The following is a 23,081-nucleotide window of genomic DNA, read 5'->3' on the forward strand; positions in this document are numbered from 1 at the left end:
TAAAATAAAAGTATAAGAGGAGAATAGTAATTATCCCTTGATATTTTCATGAATGTTAATTAATTGTTTTTCTTACACTATTCACATATTTTTATTATGGCCAAAAATTAACAGTCAAAACTCAAAACATGGTAGAAAATTGAATTATTTTATGAACTTAAATGTATCTATGATATTAAAATTGAAATCTAAGGTCAGTGGACAATTATATGATATAACCATTTAATATAAGTGGGCAATTAACTTTATTCCAAAAAAGATAGAAGAAGACAAATAAAAAGTTTCTCTTGCAAGCTTATCAAAATCAATCATTTATTGATAAAAGTTTAATAATACTAGACGAAATTGAATATTCATGTGGCTTCCAGTTTGGGTATTTATAGACATGAAGACCTAACAAAATCAAAATTCAAGCCAAATTAAACCTAAAAACCCAATAAATGGCAGTTTTTCTCTATCTTTATATGGAAAAATAAATAAAAAAATCTAACCATTCACCCTTAAATCTCATTGGCTCCTATACTAGAGTGCCATTCACCTTGTAGGGAGGGAAGAGGATTGAAACCAAAAGGACTTAATTGGAATTTCAGTCTAAAGGTTCAGTCTTGAATTGGACCAATACATGAAAAAGAAAATCAAACTTTTTTTGGTAAGAAACAAAACGGGAAAAAAAAAAAAAAAAAAAACCATTCGTTTCCGACCCAATTCAAGCACCAAACCCAGGACTTCATACCCATTCGTTCGTTCGTTCTGTACATTTTTTCATCCGTGATTTGTTTTTCTATATCAAGCACGCAAAGCTGCCCAGGATTTCGGGTAACGTCATCATATACATACGAGACAACCAAGAAAAAGAGTGCGAGAGAGAGAGAGGGAGATCGGGGAAATCGCGCTGTTACTGTATCATCGATTCATTGCTTTCAATCAAGCCCACAGGAAGAGAAACCAGAAGAAGACACACACAGACAATAATAAAAAGGAAGGGGGAGGTGGGGTTGGAATCGAAATATTTCAATTTTAATTTGGTAGGTGAGAGAGCTAGAGAAGAGAGTTGCAGAGAGGGATCGAGCGAACTCAGAAGCAAAGCGATCGGTGTCTGCGTATTGAAAGCATCTGAGTTCGTAGTGCTTCAATCGGGTTTTGTTTATAGTTAAGTAAGTTCATTTCGATTTTAATCTCTCCCTTGATTTTTCCCTTATCCCTCTTCCCTCTGTTTCTATGCATGCAAAGCCATTATTGCTTTAGAATTCACCGTAAATGGGGCATAAGAAGCGAAACCCTGCTTCACGCTCCAAACCGGCGGTTGCGGCAGCTCAGGCTGTTGTCTCCGATGCCGCTGCCGTAACCGCCACCGCCACAGACGGTTGTTTGGGTCCGGTCGAAAGTGACCGCTCGCTGATTCTTGCTGCTCCGGATGACTCTTGTTCTGAGCGGACTAAGGTCGAAGTCTCTGCTTCCACTGGATTGGATGTTTCATCTTACTCTGCAGTCAAGCTTGAATGCGAGCGAGCCCTTAGTGCTCTCCGCCGCGGGAACCATACCAAGGCCCTAAGACTGCTGAAAGAGTCGTGCCAACGCCATGAGGGTTCTGCTCTTCTCCACCGCGTCCAGGGCACTGTTTGTGTTAAGGTGGCTTCTTTGATTGAGGACCACAATGCCAAGCAGAGACACCTTAAGAACGCAATTGAGTCCGCTCGCCGTGCGGTCACGCTATCTCCCAACTCCATTGAGTTTGCTCACTTCTACGCTAATCTGCTTTACGAGGTTTCCAATGACAGTAAGGGTTATGACCGTAAGGGTTATGAGGAGGTTATACAGGAGTGTGAGCGTGCTCTCTCGATTCAGAATCCGATTGATCCCGCCAAGGAAAGCTTGCAAGATGAAAGCCAGCAGAAGTTCCCCACCCCCGAAGCCCGGATCACCAATGCCCAGCAGGAGCTTCGCTCGCTCATTCAGAAAGCTAACATTGCCAAGCTTTCTACGTGGATGAAGAATTTCGGAAACGGGGCAGGCGAGGAGAAGTTGCGTATCATTCCAATGAGGGGGCTTTTTGAAGACCCTATGGAAGTTAAGCTGGTCCAGACTAGGCGGCCCAATGAAATCAAGAAGGCAACTAAGACACCGGAAGAACGGAGGAAGGAGATTGAGGTGCGTGTTGCCGCTGCGAGGCTGTTGCAGCAGAAATCTGATTCGCCCCAATCACAGAATGAGGAAGACAGGGTGTCAGAATCATCTTCGGGGGCTCATCGCACGGGAGAGCGTCGTAAAAATGCTAACTTGCGGAAGACTGCCTCATCCACGGACAGGATGGATCAAATTCGATCATATTGGAAATCCATGAGTCCTGATAAGAAGCACAGTTTGTTAAAAGTAAGTGTTTGTGATCTCAGGGCTTATCTTGGTTCAACCAAGGATGGTTGGGTATCTGAGATCCTTTCAGAAGCACTATCTTTTGCTGAGGCCAATAAGGCATGGAAGTTCTGGGTGTGCTGCCGCTGCAATGAGAAATTCATTGACTGCGAATCACACATGCAGCATGTTGTACGGGAACACATGGGAAACCTTTCATCTAAATTGCAGTCTATCTTACCTCAAGAAGTCGACACTGATTGGGAAAAGATGCTTTTAAATGGTTCATGGAAACCCGTGGATGCCTCTGCTGCATTGAACATGCTTGAGTATCAGTTGAAGTTTGATGATACTGATATAAAAAATTGTATAGATAGGAATAAAGAGGAAAGTTTGGCCAACGATTGGTGCTCAGATGGTAAATGGAATTCTTATCCTGAAGAAGAGAAACCGCAGCAAGAAGATTCTGGGGTAGGGGAGATTTGCAATGGAAATCCCAATGGATGTAACAGCCATGATGATAGTTCCAACTATGAATTGAGAAACCCATGGTCTAAGGAATGTTATTTTTCCCAGAGTTGGCCATTGTCAGATGATTCTGAACGTGCGAAACTCCTTGAAAGAATAAGTGGCATGTTCCGGTTGCTTCTTAGACACAAGTACCTTGCAGCTAGCCATCTTAATAAGGTGATACAGAACACTATGGAGGAGCTTCAGGGTCTTGCTCCAGGTTCACGGCTCTTGAACCATGGTTTGGACCAAACACCTCTCTGTATATGCTTCCTGGGAGCCTCTCAGCTTGCAAAAATCCTCAAATTCTTGCAGGAGCTTTCTCATTCTTGTGGTTTAGGTAGATACTCTGAGAAAACTGCAGATGATTCATGCAGTGATACCCTAGGGTGTGAAATCAAAGAGAAAATTGTTCTCACGGATGATTCTTCTTCTCTCCTTCTGGATGAACGCTTATTGCAGGGTGGGCTTAATCCCAGCACATATCATGAGGCTTCTGCAGATTGTGCTGTGGCAACTTCTGCTGTCGTTGGTAACCACGAAGATGTGGAACTGCCTGAAAATGAAGCTCTGTTATCTTGGATATTTAGCGGTCCATCATGTGGAGAGCAATTGGCATCTTGGAAATGTCTGAGAGAAGAGAAAACACGAAAGGGCACAGAAATTCTCCAGATGCTAGAGAAAGACTTCTATCTCTTACAGAGTTTGTGTGATAGAAAATGTGAGCACTTGAGCTATGAGGAAGCGTTGCAGGCAGTTGAAAGTCTGTGTCTCGAAGAAGTTAAGAAAAGGGAGCATGTCACAGAATTTGTGCCTTGTAGCTATGAATACATCCTGAGGAAGCGGCAAGAAGAGCTTTTGGATGGTGACAATGATGTGATGCTCATGGGTAGTAGATTTGAGTTGGATGCGATATCTAATGTTCTCAAGGAAGCTCAAAGTATTAATGCCACTTCATTTGGGTATGAGGAAACATTGACGGTCGTGGCTTCTCGTTTATGTGACTTGGAAGGTGGTGAAGATGATGAGTGGAGAATGCAGGACTACATGCACCAAGCTGACCCTTGTATTGAGATGGCAATTCAGAGACAGAAAGAACAGTTGTCTATTGAGGTAAGTCTAATGGTTCCAGTTGTAGCTTTCAAATAGACCACCAGAGCAGATTCTTTGTTATTTTTCTTACCAGTTTCAGTCTTGCAGCTTGGTAAAATTGATGCAAGGATCATGAGGAATGTCATCGGCATGCAGCAATTGGAGCTTAAGCTAGGGCCTTTCTCAGCATTTGATTACCAGGCAATTGTGTTGCCTATCGTGAAGTCATTCATGCGGGTTTGTTATTGGTTTTATTGACTTCTTTTAATACATGGTGTCACCCCACCTTTTCAGGATAAAATTCACATGTTCTTAGGTAAATTTTGCTTTCTCAGTCAAACTTGGAGGACATGGTCAATAAAGATGCTAGAGAGAAGTCCGATGCTGCTAGAGAAGCATTTTTAGCAGAACTTGAACTTGATGCCAAGAACAGCAACAGAGGAGGTGATCACGCAAAACAGATACAGGAGAAATTGAAGGATAAGAAAAAGAACAAGGAATACAAAAAAGCTAAGGATGCAAAGGTTTTTAATTTTCTCGGGTTTGGAGTGTTTCTTTTGCTGTGTCCAATGTTATGTAATATACGGATCCAATTGTGTGGTGCTAACATGATCAATTTTGCAGGCTAGTGGTGGAATTGAGCAGCTTCTCCTCCATGAGGAAACTGCTGAACAGATGTACGTCTCGTTGTCTTTAAATAGGCTGGTTTATCTTCCCCCCTTCTTTTTGAGTGCCTAACATTTTATTTTTGTATCTGACTCCAGTTGCTCCCCTGTTGAATGTGGTGAAAGTTATCCAGATTCTGAGATTGATGTTTCTGCAAATAGGGATGACTCTAGACAACAGCAGGAGGAATTCAAGCGCAAAATTGAGCTTGAAGCTGAGGAGAGAAAGCTTGAAGAAACTTTGGAGTACCAAAGGCAAATTGAGAATGAGGCCAAGCAAAAGCACCTGGCTGAGCAACATAAGAAAGCTGGTGGGGCATTTTTAGAGGATGTGGCAGAAGGATTGCCTTCTATTAACGTGCAGGCTAAAGCAGAGGATAGACCGGTTAGTGTGCCCATCACAATTCTCTGTTTCATTGGGAGAGTATAGGTCCTTGTGATTCCATGTTCAAGTCTTCCTTCATGTGGATACTTAAAAATATTGAATGGGAAAACTAAAGGAATATACTGGGATATTTTTCTGCTTAATTCAGTAATGGAAAGCTCATTCAGTTTCCAAGAGAAGCCTCATGCATTTTCACCTACCAGGATCTGTTAGGAGACAGGATGAGGGTGCAGAAATATCTTTCAGCTGTACCTGTAAATAATGCAGATGGGACTGCAGTGCCCAGCAAATCCACTACTAATTCTGGCTCCTCAAGGGTTAAGAAGACAAGTACGTACTCTTATTGCCAAGTCAAGCAACGCTACTGTACCTATTGAACTAATTTTCTTATCTGCATATTATTTTATTTGGAATTTGTTTTGTTAATTAACTTGATGGGGCTTTTTTTTTTTAAAATTTTGGGAAGCTTTTTGAGTTCTGGGTATTCGCCTTGTGAAGGTGTACCTAACCGAGGAAGTCCAAGAGATGATGTATCTCCAGATCGACGGACAGGAGAACAAGGTAAGTGGCAGAATAGCTCTACAAAAAACACACGAGCCTTGTTGTCTGAGAAGGAAAACCATGAAGTAGGAGTTTCTCCAATAGAAGTTTTGGCCAAAAAGCAAGTCAGGACTCAGGAAAACTCTTGTGTTGGTAACAGTAAGTGCATCCTTGCTAATATGTCCTTTTTTTGTGTGGTCAATATGTCCAAATACTTTTACTGTGGTTTTCTTTGCATTTGCATCTTTTTTATTAAAAACCCTTCATAGAAATGCTTCCTGGTAAACTTTAGGGTGCTATAAAACTGAGTGAGTATGATATATGGTTTGGAGTGTTGGGCTGTGAAGAAGCTTCATATAGAATCTAATGTGGTATGGCAGTAGCCCCAATTCAAGATAAACTATGAGAAAGTCGTCAAGGTGGCATGGCCATGTTTCACTAAGGCCTGTGGGTGCTCCAATTCAGGGGAGTCACTTGGTCATGATTGAAGGTTCCAATAGAGCAAGGGGCAGGCCTGACATGAGAACTTTAGGTCTGTTTCAAGTATGATGTTGATTAAAGTTGATTGGTGGCAAAGGATCTGTGTTGCTGACCTGGTTAGTGTATATGAGATTGATCTGTTGTTATTTTTGTGTCCCTTTTCTCTTAATCTTTGTCTTGACTTTGCTAGAATCCGTGTTGCTTACCTCATTTTTTTGGGATAAGGTTGAGTCACTGTTGGAAACTTTTGGTGCCATAATTCTTGAAGAAACAGCTTAGATGGTGAAATGTCTTTGGAGATTTGTCAATTGTCTTGATGTATTATAATGAATGGAAGGCATAACATTTTAAGGTTACAATGTTACTCCTATTAAAAAACAAATGTTGTCTTAAGTGGAAAAAAAATCACATGTGAGGTTGCTTCTGCACTCTTAGGGGCTGCTACTCGTCTGAAAAGAGCTGGGGTGAATTATGCATCGAAAAGAGTAGGTCGTGGTGCTTCCAGGCGAGGGGGTTGGGGTCGAAGGCATGTCCAACAGCAGCTTGATTTCGAGGAAGGTACAATATCAGGGAAGGTGCAATGTGATCTTGTTGATGGTCGTTTGATTGCAGCTCATGAGGAGTTGATGAATGTGGACAATGCAATACTCAATTTGGACAAGTGGCAGTTGTTTTGTAGGTTTTTGGGACGCTATGCAAAATTCAATATTTTGTTTTGGTTACAGGACTTGATTTATAGTTTTTGGGAGGTTGTATTTTTTATATGTAACCCTCAAAGATTGGTCTTGGATCCTTGTCTTTTCTTAGTAACAAATTTGATCCTTTACTTAAAAAAAGTGAAAAAAATCACATCCAATGTAGATCAAGAACCGTATATATGAGAGTGATTTGATATGAGTTGAAAAAACGTAAAAGGGATGGGAGGATAATGGAATATCAATATAGGTGCATGATATTTGGCTTGAGGGTGAATCACAGGGATAGTTGCATAGTATTCCAGCAAAATTAATGCAATTTGGAGTATTGAATTACTGTTTTACACGCGTAGCCTCTCCTGAACTTGATATTCAGGTGTTATAAGGTATATTATATATCCTGGGAAGACATCAAGTGGCTGAATTATTAGCTTCTAGAATGATTTGTTGTAGAAAAACTTAGTTCGAATAAAAAGGAGAAAAAGACCAGCAGCTCAGCCAGCCAGCATTTTCCCTATCGAGCCAGGCAGTCCAGCCTGGCAAATCAGCATAGGCCCAAGTTTTCATGTCTTCGTGACCAGATTTAGGCTGGGGGATTTTCTAATAGTTCTTGTTTTGTTTGAGATTTCCTTTTTTAACTTGTGTTTTTTATGTATAAGTATAACTAGTTGGTATGTTTAGTTGTTTCTATTTTGATTTATTTGTCATGAATACTTCAAAAGGAGAGAGAAGCATTAATTACCTTTAAAGTGGTCATCAAAGTAGCCAAATAGATTTGTGTGTGAGTGAGAAAATTAAATTATATTCATATTAGTTGCAAATACACAGATCAAACATGGATATATTTTTTCATTTTATGGTTCTAATTGGAAGATCAATTAGTACGTAAGGGTTGGTAGGTGATACTAGGGGAAAGCTCACTTGCACAACATAGACTAGTAGTCTTGAATGAGTATCTTGCTCAACAAACTTGTCAAAAGTCTGAGGTGAATTATACTTGGATAAGGTGGTGGAGCTTAAAAAAGATTGCTTAAAATCTTTTACCAATGAAGTGGTCAAACAAGGAAAGTGGGAATATGAGGGGGATACTAATATGATGTGGAATGAGATGGCCAAGTGTATTAGAAAGGTGGGTAAAAGATGTCATAGGTGAAATGAAAGGTAGACACCATTTTTATGGAAAGGCTTTTAGTGGTGGGACGGTGATGGTTGCAGAGCCATTAAGAATAAGAAATCTAGCTTTAAGACATGGCAAAGAACCAAGGATGTAGCGGTCCTACAAAGGTATAAGTTGGCTGGAAATGAAGCTACAGAAACTGTGGGAAAAGAAAGGGAGAAGAAACATGAAGATCTATATAATATGCTAAGCAAGAAGGAAGTGGAAAAAGTTATTTATTAGATAACTAAAATAAGGGGCAGGAATAGTGGAGACCTTGACCATGTTAGATGTATCAAAAGCAAAGATGGAAAAGTACTAGTATGTGATGACGACATCACATACTTAAGGTATCAATGTCTTGGAAGATTAGATTATTCACGATAATACCAAATTTTGAACATATATACAAAGAACTAAGATGTTCGAAGTAAAAGAAGCTCTGCAGAGAATGAAAGCGTAAGGCACAAGGTCCTGATGAAATCACAACAGAAGTATGCAAGAGTTTAGGAGCCTACGGGCTAGCTTGGTTACCAAGTTGTTTAATAAGATATGAGCACATAGAAAATGCTAGTTGAATATAGGAGAAAAGGGGATATCGGAACATGTACTGACTATAGAGGCATAAAAATAAGGAATCATACTATAAAATTATGGGAGAGAGTGATTGAAACCCCTTTGAGACTAGAAACCACCATTATGGAGAACCAATTTGGTTTGTGTTTGGAAGATTACAACGGAAGCTATTTACCTTATTAGGAGATTCATGGAAAGGTATAGAAAGTGCAAGACTAATCTTCATCCTATGACATATTCCTTGGAGCGCTCATTTGGTAAGTACTAGGGAAGACAAATGTTGCAAGTGAATATGTGTACATAATTAAGGATATGTATGGTGGTTCAGTAAGAAGTGTAAGAATAGTGGGGGAACAAGGTGGTGAATTCCCGATTACAGTTGGGTTGCATGAATGATTAACTTTAAGCCCATGTTTTATTTGCACTTATAATGGATAATCAAAGACATTCAATATGAGGTTCCTTGGTATACGCTTGTTTCGGTAGATGAGACTCAAGTAGGGGATGTTCTTGGGATTCTGAATTGACTACTACGCTATTTTTTTCTTGGGATTATGAATTTTCCTCTTTTACTTCTCTTTATTTCCTTTTACATCTCTTATTTCTACATTATGGTTTCAGTGGTTGAAAATTGTCAAGGAGAATGTTAATTATTCTGTGAGAAGATTCCTTATCTATAATTGACTTTTTCTTATTGATGTCCTTGTGAACTTTTATCTATCATTGTACTCAGTTTACTTTTTGTTTCTTTACATAATAGAAGTGATATATATTTCTCATGGTTGGGCTTCTCCATGGTTAGATGCTAATATGATTATGGCTTACTTTGATTCAAAATTAGTTGATCCATATTCTGGCGACAATGGAACAAAGACTTTACGACAACTACATGCTGAAGAGGACGATGAGGAAAGGTTCCAGGCTGACCTTAAGAAAGCTGTACGCCAAAGCCTTGGTAATTCTATTTTATCATGTCATGCTGTCTGTTAGATATGGAATCTATATGTGAATTTTGTAGAGATTAAGCATGAAAAACTTGTTTCATTTTCTGTATGAGTTAGAAATTCGATACTTCCTCTGGTTAGACTCCTGTATGCACATAATCTCTGCAAGCTTGAATCTGCACCTTTTAAATTTTGGACTTCCTCAGACTTAATTGGTTATTACTTTCTTATTTTAATTGTTGATTATGAGACAATGGGTTTGTGACCAGAAGTTGATGATGGGTGGTAGATTTACTACCCATCAACATAGAACAGTAATTTTAGCATTCTCATTTGTTGTTCTGTCTCTCTCAGGTACTAATAAGTTTGATAGTGATACATTTTTATTTTGGCGGGTGGTGGTGGTAGATCTTCCATGTTGATTTTGACGTCACTATGCCAAATGTGCTTCTGTTACTAAGTTCACTTGCTTCCTCCTCTAGCATCTTTGGAACTTTGTAGGAATTATGCAAGTTGAAAAAATAAGGGAATGAGCTTGGACGCCTTGGAGTCTTCCATAGGTGCCAAGAGTACCAATAATCAAGATTCAGAATATTTTCACTATTTTGAGAAAATTATATCCTGAATCTTGAAATAGATGTTGTTATTGTAATTTTTGAATTGCATTCAGTAAAGTGTCTCCGCCTTACTAATCTCTGTATTTGTTTTCCACAAATTCCTTAAAATATTTTCCAGCAGAGAGTACTACCATTAGGAATAAAATATTCTCCAAAAACTGTTTGACAGCCACATTGACACATCTCAACCTTATGTCTTTCTTTTATTTCCAGACACATATGAAGCGCTTCAAAAGTTCCCTTGGGTTGCACGGCCAAAAGTCTCTCAAAAGATTACTCCAGAAGGTGTTTGTGGGGTTTTCCCTAATGAAGTCATAGTTGGTGGCTTGAATGGAGCTGATGTATTTGGGACAGGGTTGAAAAATGAAGTTGGTGAATACAATTGCTTTTTGAATGTAATCATACAGGTGCCACTTCCATGATGCTCTGGAAGCTAGTATTTTCCTCCTTAAAGTAAAAGATCAAATATACAATTACTTCATCTGTGGCCTTAAAACTGTGGTTCTTTTTCTTTGTTTGAACATGCAGTCTTTATGGCATTTAAGACGATTTCGAGATGAATTCTTGAAGAGATCGAAATCAGTTCATGTTCATGTTGGAGACCCTTGTGTTGTCTGTTCGCTGTATGATATTTTTACTGCCTTGACCATGGCATCTTCAGATATGAGAAAGGAAGCTGTTGCTCCGACTAGTTTAAGGATTGCTTTAAGCAACTTGTATCCCAACAGTAACTTCTTCCAAGAGGTAAATATGCAAGATATGTTTGTTGTTTCTTTTAGTACCTTTACTTTCGTTATATTTTGTTGCTTCAGCATTTGCTCAATCTTTTTCAAGAAAAAAAAATATTGGGAGTGTAGGTTGAGTGATTATCTAAATCTCTAATTCTGATAGTTCTGATAATATGACCATTCTACAGGCACAAATGAATGATGCTTCTGAAGTATTGGCTGTAATCTTTGACTGCCTTTAGTACCTTTACTTTCGTTATATTTTGTTACTTCAGCATTTGCTCAATCTTTTTCAAGAAACTCTGATGTTTGTTGTTTCTTTTAGTACCTTTACTTTCGTTATATTTGGTTACTTCAGCATTTGCTCAATCTTTTTCAAGAAAAAAAAATATTGGGAGTGTAGGTTGAGTGATTATCTAAATCTCTAATTCTGATAGTTCTGATAATATGACCATTCTACAGGCACAAATGAATGATGCTTCTGAAGTATTGGCTGTAATCTTTGACTGCCTTCATAAGTCATTTACTTCTAATTCAGGAGTTACTGATTCATATTCAGAAGAAAGCAATCTTTTGGGCTCTTGGGATTGTACTAAAAGCTCATGTATAGCACATAGTCTCTTTGGAATGAATATATTTGAACGAATGAATTGCTACCGTTGTGGTGTGGAATCCAGACATCTAAAGTATACCTCATTTTTTCATAATATCAATGCAAGTGCGCTCCGAACTATGAAGGCATGTCTCATGTTTAATGTTCTTTTTATGCTATGCAGTTTTATCTTTCCTAATACAGTACAGAAGTTTTTACTTTAGGAAATTAGTCATTATTTATTTTTTTGCAAAAAGTTAGCCAACTTTTTGAGCCTCCTAAGAGTTAGTATACCTTGTGTGTAGATTATGTATTCGGATAGTTCCTTTGATAAGCTTTTGAAGCTTGTGGATATGCATCACCAGCTAACTTGTGACCCAGAGGTAGGAGGCTGTGGAGAACTCAATTACATCCATCATATTCTTTCAAACGCTCCTCATGTGTTCACAACAGGTAATAGTCAATGTAGATGAGTTTCTCCCCCTTCTCTTTTTGCCTTCCCAAACATCATTTGTTATGCTTTGCAGGAAAACTGTAATTCATCTCTAGCGTTCATTTTGCAGTTCTGGGTTGGCAGAATACTTGCGAGAGTGCAGAGGACATATCTGCAACATTAGCAGCCCTTACCACTGAACTAGATATTGGCATCTTATATCGTGGTTTGGATCCAGGAAACAGATATTGCCTAGTTTCAGTGGTATGCTAAATTTATTTACTGTAAAAATGTACAGATGCTATGCTGACCTTTCTTCTCCTCCTCTGTTACCATATAATAAAAGCTGGCTATCTTCTTGTGTTGATTTCTCTTGGTAAACCTATATTTTCTGCATTTTTTTAATGTTCGTATCTTATCTGTTGTTTCTTTTTGTGGTCGGCTGGGAAATGGGCTCTTATTATCTGGCCCAATGCATCATACGATATCTAAATACAATGCAATTGCAGGTCTGATATGAAGGCTTAGACATGTCTATTGGGTTGACATTAATACATGGGATTAATGAAGTGTTTTGAGTTAGACTAGGAGCTTCGGTAGCTTTAAGGAGTTGTGTTTTGAAATGAGTTTATTTGCTTAGTATAAGGGATTGATCATCAGTCGGTTTAGTTACTTTGGAAGGTATAGACTTGTTTTGAGTAAGAATTTTGACTTTTTCCAGATTGTTGAAGTTATTGAGTGTATACAGGATTGTTATTCCATAGGTGATATCCCTCCTCTTCATGGTTCTGTTCATCTTTGTTATTTGCTGTGATATTTCTTCACTTTTCTCTTATTACTGCTTCTACTCTTTTGATAATCCTGTTCTGGATAGATTTTCAGATTGCGATCTTTGATAATATTTCTCTAGTTATTCGTTTGTTGTATTTCAAATTCCATCTGCTAGTTTCTGATCTTTCTCTTCAAATTCCGAATTTGATTCTTAAAAAAATTGCTGGTTAGGTTTGCTGTTATAGTTCTGCTATTGATCTTCCAAGTAGCACTTGCAGTTCTTCTGGTCAATTCTTCTAGTAGAGCACTTCGCTTGACCTGATTTCTAGTTTATTTGATCTGTCTGTTGCAAGTGATAAATTTTCTCCTATTTCTTGTATAAATTTCTCTGCCTCTGCAATCTTTTGTATGCTAGTTTGTTGATGGATTTTTTTGGTTTAAGGTTAGCTTACATTTTTTTCTTTGGATGAATAAAATTTTTTAGGTTAGCTTACATTAAGATAGCTCTCTGTATTGTTTTGTTTGACATCTAAACGATGACGCTCACCAGTTTTTTAACTCCTCAAAAGAACTGGCAATAGAAAGTTGAAACTTAGTTTTATAAAATATCGATAAGATGGCAGGAAGGTAGAACACTGAGAGTACCGTACTGAAAGAATGAATCAATCAGTAATGTGAAAAATGATGGTATGTCTGTCTGGAACAAGGGAATACTCACCATCAATAGGAGGAAAAAGTACTATCGGCTATAGAAATGATATGGATGATTCTTTTTTATTGTTTGGAATTGGAGAAGACAACATCATTACTAGGGAAGTGAAAGTCATATTTGGCATGTTGGTAAAGTGCTCACTTGCTGAAAGCTTACGTCGTGGTCTAGTCCTGGAAACAGGGATTTTGGCTGCATATATTTGACCCTTCCCAGACCCTGCTATATATGGGTGTCTTACGTGTTACTGCCTTCTATTTCCTTTTCTTAAAGTATTCAAGAGATAGTTGTCAAGGCATTGCCTTGGCGTCTACATGCCTTGCATCTACACCCCCTCCAATGCCTTGATGACCTACTCACTTTGACAACTATGTGTCCAGCTTTTGACGTCTAGGTAGACAATAAATGCTGCCTAGGCATGTTTTGAAGTACCATTATCGCAAATTACATATACACCCCTTGGGTTTGCAAACAATTATGTTACTTCCCCTGAAATTTATTCTATTATGTTTACTCCCCTTATTTTTCAAAGTATATATCAACCATGCCCCTATTGTTAGAATAGTATGGTTAAGTAATGAGTCAGCATCAATTGTATTTTCAAAAGTTGCATATTACCCTTTTTTATCTCAAACCCTTAAAAAAATGAAGAGAGTGTCATGATCCTTCAATTGCAGACCCTTTCATCATTTTGGACTTCCGATCAATGTCATGGTTGGCATCCCAATTCTATGTAAGTCTGAGCTTACCGAATAAGATGGCGCAGTGTTGGATGCGTGATAATAGTTACTAATCGTGGAACAGTTCAAATTGAGTAACAATCTCTTTTCTCTACAACAACAACAACAACAAGCCTTGTCCCAACTAAATGGGGTCGGCTACATGGATTCTTGCCCTCCAATCAATTCTGTTCGAGGCCATGCTAGATACAAGGCCTAAGCTATACATATCCTTTCTCACCACTTCTCCTAAGGTTATCTTCGGTCTACCCCTAGCTCTTCTAGTTCCTTCAATATCGATTATATCACTTCTCCGAATAGGAGCATTTATAGGTCTTCGTTGAACGTGGCCATGCCACCTCAAACGACTTTCTCTAAGCTTATCACTTATGGGAGCAACTCCTAGACCAAGTCTAATATGATCGTTTTCTTATCTTATCCATCCTAGTTTTGCCACTCATCCATCTTAGCATCCTCATTTCTGCTACACTGAGTTTATCTATATGATTCTTTTTAACAGCCCAACACTCTGCACGTTACATCATAGCTGGTTGAACAACGGTCCTATAAAATTTTCCTTAAGCTTTAATGGAATACGCCGATCACATAAGACTCTGGACGCACCTCTCCACTTCATCCACCCTATTTTAATTCTTTGGGAAACCTCATCCTCTAAATCACCTATTTTACTTATGATTGAACCTAGGTACCTAAAACAATCACTCTGAGGAATCTCTTTTTCGTCAAGTATCACCACCTCATCATCTGCCCGATCATGACTAAAGTTACAAAGTAGATATTCTGTCTTCGATCTACTAAGTTTAAAGCCTTTTGATTCCAAAGCTACTCTCTATGATTCTAATTTGGTATTAATCCCCACTTGGGTCTCATCAATCAACACAATATCATCTGCAAAAAGCATACACCAGGGGACCTCATCTTGAATGTCTTTGGTTAATTCATCCATTACCAGTACAAATAGATATGGGCTTAAAGTTGACCCTTGATGTAGCCCAACTGTTATCGGGAATTCATTACTTTGTCCCCCTACTGTTCTAACACTAGTCACCGAACCATCATACATATCCTTAACTATATCTACATATTTACTTGCAACATTTCTTTTCTCTAGTACTTGCCAAATTAACGCTCTAGGGACTCTATCATAAGCTTTTTCTAGATCAATAAATATCATATGAAGGTCTTTCCTACATTCTCTATACCTTTCTATAAGTCTCCTAATTAAGTAAATAGCCTTCGTTGTAGATCTTCCTGGCATAAACCCAAATTGGTTTTCCGTAACTGTAGTTAAGTGTCTCAAACGGGTTTCAATTATTCTCTCCCATAATTTCATCGTATGACTCATCAATTTAATGCCTCTATAGTTATTACAACTTTGAATATCTCCTTTACTTTTGTAAATTGGAACCACAACACTTCTCCTCCAATCATCTGGCATTTTCCCTGTGCTCATAATCTTATTAAACAACTTGTCAACCAAACTAGTCCATGGGTTCCTAAGCTCTTCCATACTTCAATTGGGATTTCATCAGGACTTTGTGTCTTGCCGAGTTTCATCCTCCTTAAAGCTTCTTTTACTTCGGACATTGAAATTCTACGTATATAAGTCCGGACACTGGTGCCTTGGTGAAAAGTGTAATCGTCCGAAACATAAGTGCTTGAAGAATGCTCATTTAGTAAACTAGAGAAATAGGTTTCCCATCTTTTCTTAATATCTTCCTCACAAACTAATACTTTATCATCTCCATTTTTAATACATCTAACATGGTCAAGATCTCTATTCTTCTTATCCCTCATCTTAGCTATCTTATAAATAGATTTTTCCCCTTCCTTTGTGCCCAACTTATTGTATAACTCTTCATACTTCCTTTCCCTTGCTTTTCCTGCAATTTTCTTAGCTTCATTTCTATCCAACCTATACCTTTGAAGATCCTCAACATCCTTAGTTCTTTGCCATGTCTTAAAACTAGCTTTTTTATTCCTAATGGCAACTTGAACCTTACTATCCCACCACCACGTCTCTATATAAGAATGGATCTTTCTTTTTAATTCACCTAGAACATCTTTAGCCACCTTCTTAATACACATAGCCATCTCATTCCACATTGCATTGGTATCCCCTTTAAAATCTCATTTTCCTTGATTGACTACTTCATTAACGAAGGATTTAGAGTACTCTCCTTTCAAATTCCACCATCTTATTTTGGGATAGTTTACCTTGGACCTTTTATGTGTTCTTGGGACTAAGCACATATCCAAGACCACAAGTCTATGTTGTGGAGTTAAGCTTTCTCCCGGTATCACCTTGCAATCCTTGCACAACAATCTATCAGTCCTTCTAGTTAGGAAGAAATCTATTTGGCTTCTATGCTGTCCACTTATGAAAGTAATTAAATGTTCATCTCTCTTTTTGAAGTAAGTATTTATAATAGATAGATCAAAAACAGTAGCAAAATCCAAAATTGAAATCCCTCCTCATTCCTTTCTCCAAAACCATATCCTCCATGAACACTCTCATATCCTCTTTGATCTTTTCCAATATGTCCATTTAAATCACCTCCTATGATAATCATTTTTCCTTGACAAATTCCTTGCATTAATCCATCCATATTTTCCAAAATTCTAGCTTTAGACTTTCATCTAGTCCTACTTGAGGTGCATATGCACAAATTATATTTACGAACTCTTTCTCCATTACAAGCTTGATAGCAATAATCCTATTACCCACTCTTTTAACATCCACCACATCATTTTTTAAATCTTTATCCACTATTATACCCACTCCATTTTTATTTGTTTTATCCCCAGTATACCAAAGTTTAAAGTCATCCAACTCTTTGGCTTTGTTACCCCTCCATCTAGTCTCTTGAATGCAAGCTACATTAATCCTTCTTCTCCTCATAACATCTATCAATTCTAAGCTCTTACCAGTTAGAGATCCTATGTTCCAAGATGCCAATCTAATCCTACGCTTATGGACTAGCTTCTTTACCCGCACTCGTCCACGGCGCGGGAACCCTTGCCTACTTATCACTGCATCCGGGCGCCGATGCGACGTGTCGCTTACAGGGGACACCCTAGCTAACCCTTGCCCACTTATCACTACACCCGGGCCATAGTGTAGTGTGTCGCTTCTTTTGTCGGGGAATGCCCTAGCATAGCTTTTATCATATAAGGTCGAATCCATGAAAAAAGGTTTGGCTAGATTTTTTCCGGTGCCGGCTGCCGACCTGACGCACCAACCCTCCTCCTTTACCCGGGCTTGGGACCGGCAGCAAAAAACACTGGCGGAGTTTCTCTTTTCTCTACTGGATTAAAAAAGAGAATTTCAACCAGGCTTTGACGCTAAGTCACTAACTCTTCACTGTCAACAGGGTTTTGGAAGCCAGAATCAGCCACTGGGAACAATTTTGATTCAATCTGGATCACAATATCCAATCAGAATCAACCTAAAATGCTGCTGGAATCAGCCGGAAATGCAAAGTCTCAAGAGAAACGGTATGCGGAAGCCAATTCAAACAGCGGGAACAACCGAATAATGACTGGTCCCAACCCATTCAGATCCAAATTATCCAGTTCAACCGTCTCTATTCCATTATTCAATCCCTGATGACGAGTCAAAATCCATCTCTTGGGTTGATGATCTGAATTTGGATCTGTTCCTTGTTCATATCTGCTAACAAAGCTTCTATAAATTCTGATTGAAACTATAGGAACTAACTGAAAGTCAGCCCCTTCAGATTCTCCTTGGTTGGGTTGTTTATCTTTCTATGTTTGATTCTCTGTTTTTTTTCAACTCTGCTTTGCTTCTTGTTTCTGTTTTACTTGATCTGTTTCTATTCTGCTCGTTTATGGTCTGTTTCTTTCTATTTTCTGTCTTTCTGTATGTTAAGGAAGAAAGCTCAGTGGAGCACGGTAGAAGATCTCACTCTCGAGCGAGATCTCGCCTCCTTGAAAAACCGAGATCTCAACCATCTCGGTCGAGATATACAAATTTTTTGTGTCAACTCGGTGGCCCATCTTGGTGGATTAGGGTCCCAATTGGGTTGAAACTTGGTATTTAGCCTATTTAAGGCCTTTTGAACACATTGGTGGCCTTGGATTTGTCAGAAAACAACCCTATGTATGATTTCTAAGTCTACCCATAGTGTGAAACCAAAATGTTGTAGGATTAGGGAATGCAAGGTTATACAACATGTAATATAGAACCTTTAAGGCATATAAATGAAAAACAAGTGTATCATATGCATCAAGCAACCTTAATGTTATCAAAATTCCATCCATATGAGTATCACAATCTCAATTTTCAAGAATAGAATAATAAAATTATACAACCATTAGAAGTTCTATATAAGTCATTAAATCATAAGTTTATAAAACAAGTAGAGAATGATTGATCTTCCTTCGATGTTGTAGATGTGCTAAGAGTAGTTGCAAGTGAGAATTCAGCCAAAATCCACAAAAAAAAGGGGAAAAATTGAGAGTTCCAGCGAGATCCAGGGCGAGATCTCGAGCAAGATATCCCAACTCTTTGCTCTCGACCTCCATGTTGTCTCGCCTATGTGAAAAACCAAGATATCTCACGAGATCTTGTGAGATCTCCCACCATGCAGTGGAGTACACGTACATTCCCATTAGGTACCATATGCCATTGTCGTAATGTTGCCCTTCTTTAACTGCAATCCAAGAATTGTGGTTTTCCTTTCTCATTATTGTTCTGTACCTTAGTGTCTCTCCATTAAACACTTTGCTTAGCAACCTCTGGAGCTTGCAGGCCCAAGTGTCTTGGAGGCAGAGGGAAGAAGAAAAATAGGGGACGCGTAGAAAACACAGCACATTTGAGGGTGGATGGATAGAGGCAATCAGGTGAAGATGTCGGGGAGAGGGAAGGGAGAGAAGGGATTGAAAAAGGGAGGAGTGAAGAGGCATCTTAAGGTGTTGAGATAACAACCAGAAAATCACTAAGTCTGCGATTCGCCGTCTCGCAAAGTGTGGAGGCATGAAGCGTATTAGTGGTTTAATCTCTGAGGATAGCTGTGAAATCTTCCAGATCTTCCTAGAATGTGATTCATGATGCTGTGATTTACACCGAGCATGCTTGCAGGAAGACCGTGACTGCCATTGATGTGGTTTATGCACTCAAGAGGCAGGGGAGGACTCTCTATGGTTTTGGTGGTTAGTGCTTTTGGAAGTTAGACGTAGGGTTCTGCTGATGCCTTTCAGGTGCTTGTATGGAGATATTCGGTTTATATAGATTTTGTTTGGTACATGGTTTTAGGTATATCTGTATCACTGATTTTTTATGTATGTTTTTGTTCTGCTGCCGCTGTGCTTCCTGCTCTTATCGGTAGTTCAATGAATGAGCAAGGAAGCTGAAGGTGTGAATCTCTTGCGGACCCTCGCCCTACTTCTAAGGATAGATAGAAAAGGTTGGATAACCAGTAGTGGATACCATATAACTTATTAGAATATTCAGTTAAGGGCATATATGTCTCTTTATATTTAAAACTAACGAATTTTGGCACAGGGGGATATTTGTAATAGAAAAGATTTTTGGGGGTGTATATGTAATTTGCTCTACCATTATTGCTATTGAGGCTCTTATGCATTGCTCTGGATAAGTCTGTATTAGACAGTTTTACCTTGTTTTTTCTTAGAAGGGGGGGGGGGGGGGGAAATAAAATAAATAAAAAGAGCAGGCAAGGCCCCCAAAGGACCACGCACCACATATTAAACCAGGCCGGAAGGGTAACAAAACATACAAAGACACCCCCTTTATCAAAAATATCCATCCAAAAAAAAAAAAACAACGGACAGGGAGCAACCGTCTCATTTTTTTTTTTTTAAATTTCAGATTTAGTAAGGCATTTGGTTACAAAAAATTACGGGGTACGTACAACAAAGGACAGTGTGTTTATGAATTGGGGTGTGTGTTTTAAAATAAATGGGGTGTCGGTGTTTGGCCTCCTTTTGGGGGCAGGGGAGCCAATAAATAAATAAATAAAGAAGAAGAAAAGAAAAGAGGGGAAAAAAAACTCTTAAATGATTTTTCCCTCACTTTGGATAGTTGACAATTATGGTGTGATGTACATCACAAGTCCATATGTACCCGTAAGAACCATGGATCGAGAACATTGTTTCATTACCCTACTTGGTCAGCTAAAAACAAGCTGGACCGAGATCTTGCCGAGTTGGTCCAGTTTTCTTTTGGTAAAATTGAAGCCAGGTTTAAGTGGGAAATATACAGATACAGTAAAATATCAGGATCTCCTGAGCTACATAGATGTTATTGAGGTATCCTAGATATTGACTCATATCCCATCTCATTTCATAATCCAAAAGAAAGAAGAGATTACTGAAATCTCGATGAGTCCTCAATCTATGACAGCCACTAGCCCCAAAACCAGCAAAATAGTTTGTGATACAACTGTTGTGAGAGGAAGCCTAGTACAATGATGTGGCAAGTTTTTGTTGGGTCCATTGAAGATCACCTAAGGCAGCCCCATCCCAAAGAGATGCATGAAGAAGACAAGAGACTAAGTGGGGATAGGTTTCTGTTCATCTGAACAGTGATTTGCCTAATATGGATTATTCATGTCATTGGTAGCTGCTATATGTTGGTGGAATATTCTATTAAGCTGCTATTGAATTAGTTTTATATTATTTGTGATAGTTTTCCGTTACTAACTATAGTACCTGATGCAGTCCTTGTCCTTCACTGCTTGTCCAAGTAGGGCAGCAATATGCTAAGATCCTCCAAATAGAACCAGATCTGATAAATTTCAACAAGGCTGTCTTGGAATTTTTAGTATGATGTAGGGGTTTGCATGGCCTCAAATGGAGCTGATTTGAAGGCAAGAATTCATGTAGCCGACCCTATTTAGTTGGGACAAGACTTGATGATGATGCTGATGTAGGGGTTTGTTGGGGTTGTAGCTTAGGGGTTAGGCTTGACAAAGCAAGGTGATGAACTAATAACAGTTTGGGGATACCTGGACAACTCCTGAATTTAGGGATTTGTTGAGTGAAATCAGGGATCTTTGGTGAATGGTCTTCTAGTATTCAGATTAAGTTGAAATTTTCATCAAAGGAAGTGAAAGATACAGGGCTGTAGTCCATGCAAAGCAAAGGGATTCCATTAGGTGATGGCTAGTTATTAGAGTTTTAATTTGAGGGGAAAAACACTTGTTGAACCATGGCTATTACAGGCTGTCAAAGGCTGAAAATAAAGACAAAAGAAGGGGAAGAGAGGTCCCAGACCCGAGGAGTGTTTACTGCCTGAGACTCCCCTCTGGAACCTTGCTTGGCTATCTACAGATGGCTGCTGAAGTTTCTATTTTAGAAAGTTAGTAACTACTAAATTCTAAATGTGCACTTATTAGAATTCTCTATTATCTTAATTTCCAAGCTTTGGCTAAACCATAGATAGGCCTCATCTTTGTCAAAGGCTGGTGCTTCCACGGACCTTGGGGAATAGTCAGGTCGAAGGGCTGGGGACCCTCATTGGGCAAAAAAGGAAGAGGAATGGAAGGGACTATTTAGAATAATTAATATACATATCAGCTTACCAGAGTCACAGGATCTGTTATGTCTTGGTGAATTGATGTATATGTCTAGGGTCGGTCATTTTGACCAACATGTGGCACTTGGTCAACCTCTAAGAACCCCAAAAAAGTCGTGATTCCAAAAAGTAGATTTTAGAGTCTGAAATAAATCTCAGGTTTATGGTAGGTATTTTCTATTTAAAAGCTTTGGTTCCAGTTGAGCTATATAATGCATCTAGAAATTTACCGATTGAGATAGTTATAAATACTATATGAACCCAAATTGAGAAAATTAGACCCCCTGGGTTGCACAAACGTGATTAAGATGAGCTAGGTTTGGGAAACCAAAACCTTGGTGCCTAAGGTCTGCTGAGCTGGGGCTGCAGCTTCAGACAGAATGGTTCCGACACATCCACAACTTGCAGCTCCTGGTGCCAATTTTTGTATCTTCACATATTACTGGGATGTAGAAACCATTGTGAGAGAAATCTTGTATTGGGGAACGATATACCTTATATTTTGGTTTCTGATCCGCTTCATGTGATTTGTAGGTTTGCTATTATGGGCAACATTATCACTGCTTTGCCTACAGTTATGAGCATGAAAGATGGATTATGTATGACGACAAAACTGTAAAGGTAATATTTCACTAAATTCGTATATTCCATTCCAATCGTACTCTTTTGTCTGGTTCGTTTCATCAATTTAATTAATGTAGGTTATTGGTGGCTGGGATGATGTTCTTATCATGTGTGAAAGAGGGCACTTGCAACCTCAAGTTCTTTTCTTTGAAGCTGTGCAATAGCCTTTTACTTGGAGATTCCCTCAGTATACTCCCCCAACGATGAAGGGTAATGCTTCAAGTGCAGTTGGGCTTGGCATTCATGTTGTCTATAAATGGCGCATACAAGTCATAATCGCTCCCGCAATTCAGGAAGCTTTGGGATTAGAAGTAATTATTTGTAAAGCAATTGAAGTTTTGAAGAGGGCACAAAATTTTGTTAGGATGACTTTGCCCCTATTGGAGAATTTCTATATAATTAAAGAGGTTTTGCTTCAAAATGAGGAAAGCTGATCAAAGGTTTTAGGAAAATTATACTTAAATTAACATTGGAAAAGCTGGGTTTCTTGATGTTGGATTCTTCTGGTTTCTTGGTTTTCCCAATAAGGTTGATTTGATCAGGAGATGACCAGTAACAAGTGTTGTTGTTCGAAGTTCGAGTTCTCATGGTGCCAATTTATCAGTCGCGGTGATAGAAGTTGATTGCAGGATAGTTGGAAGCATACACACCTTAGTTTTTCAGAGAGAAGACCAGTTCTTAAGTGGTTATTTTTGTGTTGCCAGTTAGAATGAGGTCCTGTGCATAGAAAAATGACTGGTCCCTTGGGTTCAGTATCTGTAGCTTACATTTATTACATGTGTCTAATGATAGAAGAAGATAACATTCTGCCTCCACCATGCTCTTATTTTCATCTGAGTCAATGATATAGTGCTTCTTTTGTTTCATCTGTTGTTCACATTTATTCACATTTTATGTTTCCGGTAATGTCAATT

General features: G+C 38.7%; 1 protein-coding gene and 1 pseudogene across 4 annotated transcripts; both read left to right on the forward strand.

Annotated features, from left to right (window-relative positions):
- The first annotated feature begins 676 nt into the window (after positions 1–676).
- Positions 677–23,081, forward strand: LOC149020407 (uncharacterized). 4 transcript variants are annotated; one of them, XM_089148539.1, is made up of 15 exons: positions 677–3,972; positions 4,060–4,188; positions 4,287–4,475; positions 4,576–4,628; positions 4,716–5,001; positions 5,205–5,331; positions 5,500–5,700; positions 9,290–9,403; positions 10,223–10,416; positions 10,538–10,753; positions 11,200–11,475; positions 11,635–11,782; positions 11,893–12,026; positions 22,078–22,164; positions 22,245–23,081. In XM_089148539.1, exons 1-15 carry the CDS (start codon positions 1,258–1,260, stop codon positions 22,329–22,331), a joined length of 4,956 nt encoding a protein of 1,651 aa, XP_089004665.1. In that variant the 5' UTR covers positions 677–1,257; the 3' UTR covers positions 22,332–23,081. The 4 variants fall into 4 exon arrangements, with proteins under 4 accessions (XP_089004665.1, XP_089004666.1, XP_089004667.1 ...); XM_089148540.1 differs by having other exon boundaries at positions 4,743–5,001; XM_089148541.1 differs by having other exon boundaries at positions 4,779–5,001.
- LOC149020408 (histone H4-like) lies at positions 12,034–19,648 on the forward strand (annotated as a pseudogene).

This window comes from Hakea prostrata, chromosome 3 (assembly GCF_041222555.1).
Source record: "Hakea prostrata isolate BN-2017 chromosome 3, UWA_Hpros_2, whole genome shotgun sequence".
Lineage (NCBI taxonomy): Eukaryota > Viridiplantae > Streptophyta > Magnoliopsida > Proteales > Proteaceae > Hakea > Hakea prostrata.

Bases quoted from the DNA above. Each gene is read 5' to 3' on its own strand.
- LOC149020407 (XM_089148539.1), top strand. From the start codon at position 1,258: ATGGGGCATAAGAAGCGAAACCCTGCTTCACGCTCCAAACCGGCGGTT. The intron at 9,404-10,222 runs GTAATTCTATTT...TTTTATTTCCAG, and splicing joins AGCTGTACGCCAAAGCCTTG to ACACATATGAAGCGCTTCAA. The intron at 22,165-22,244 runs GTAATATTTCAC...TAATTAATGTAG, and splicing joins ATGACGACAAAACTGTAAAG to GTTATTGGTGGCTGGGATGA.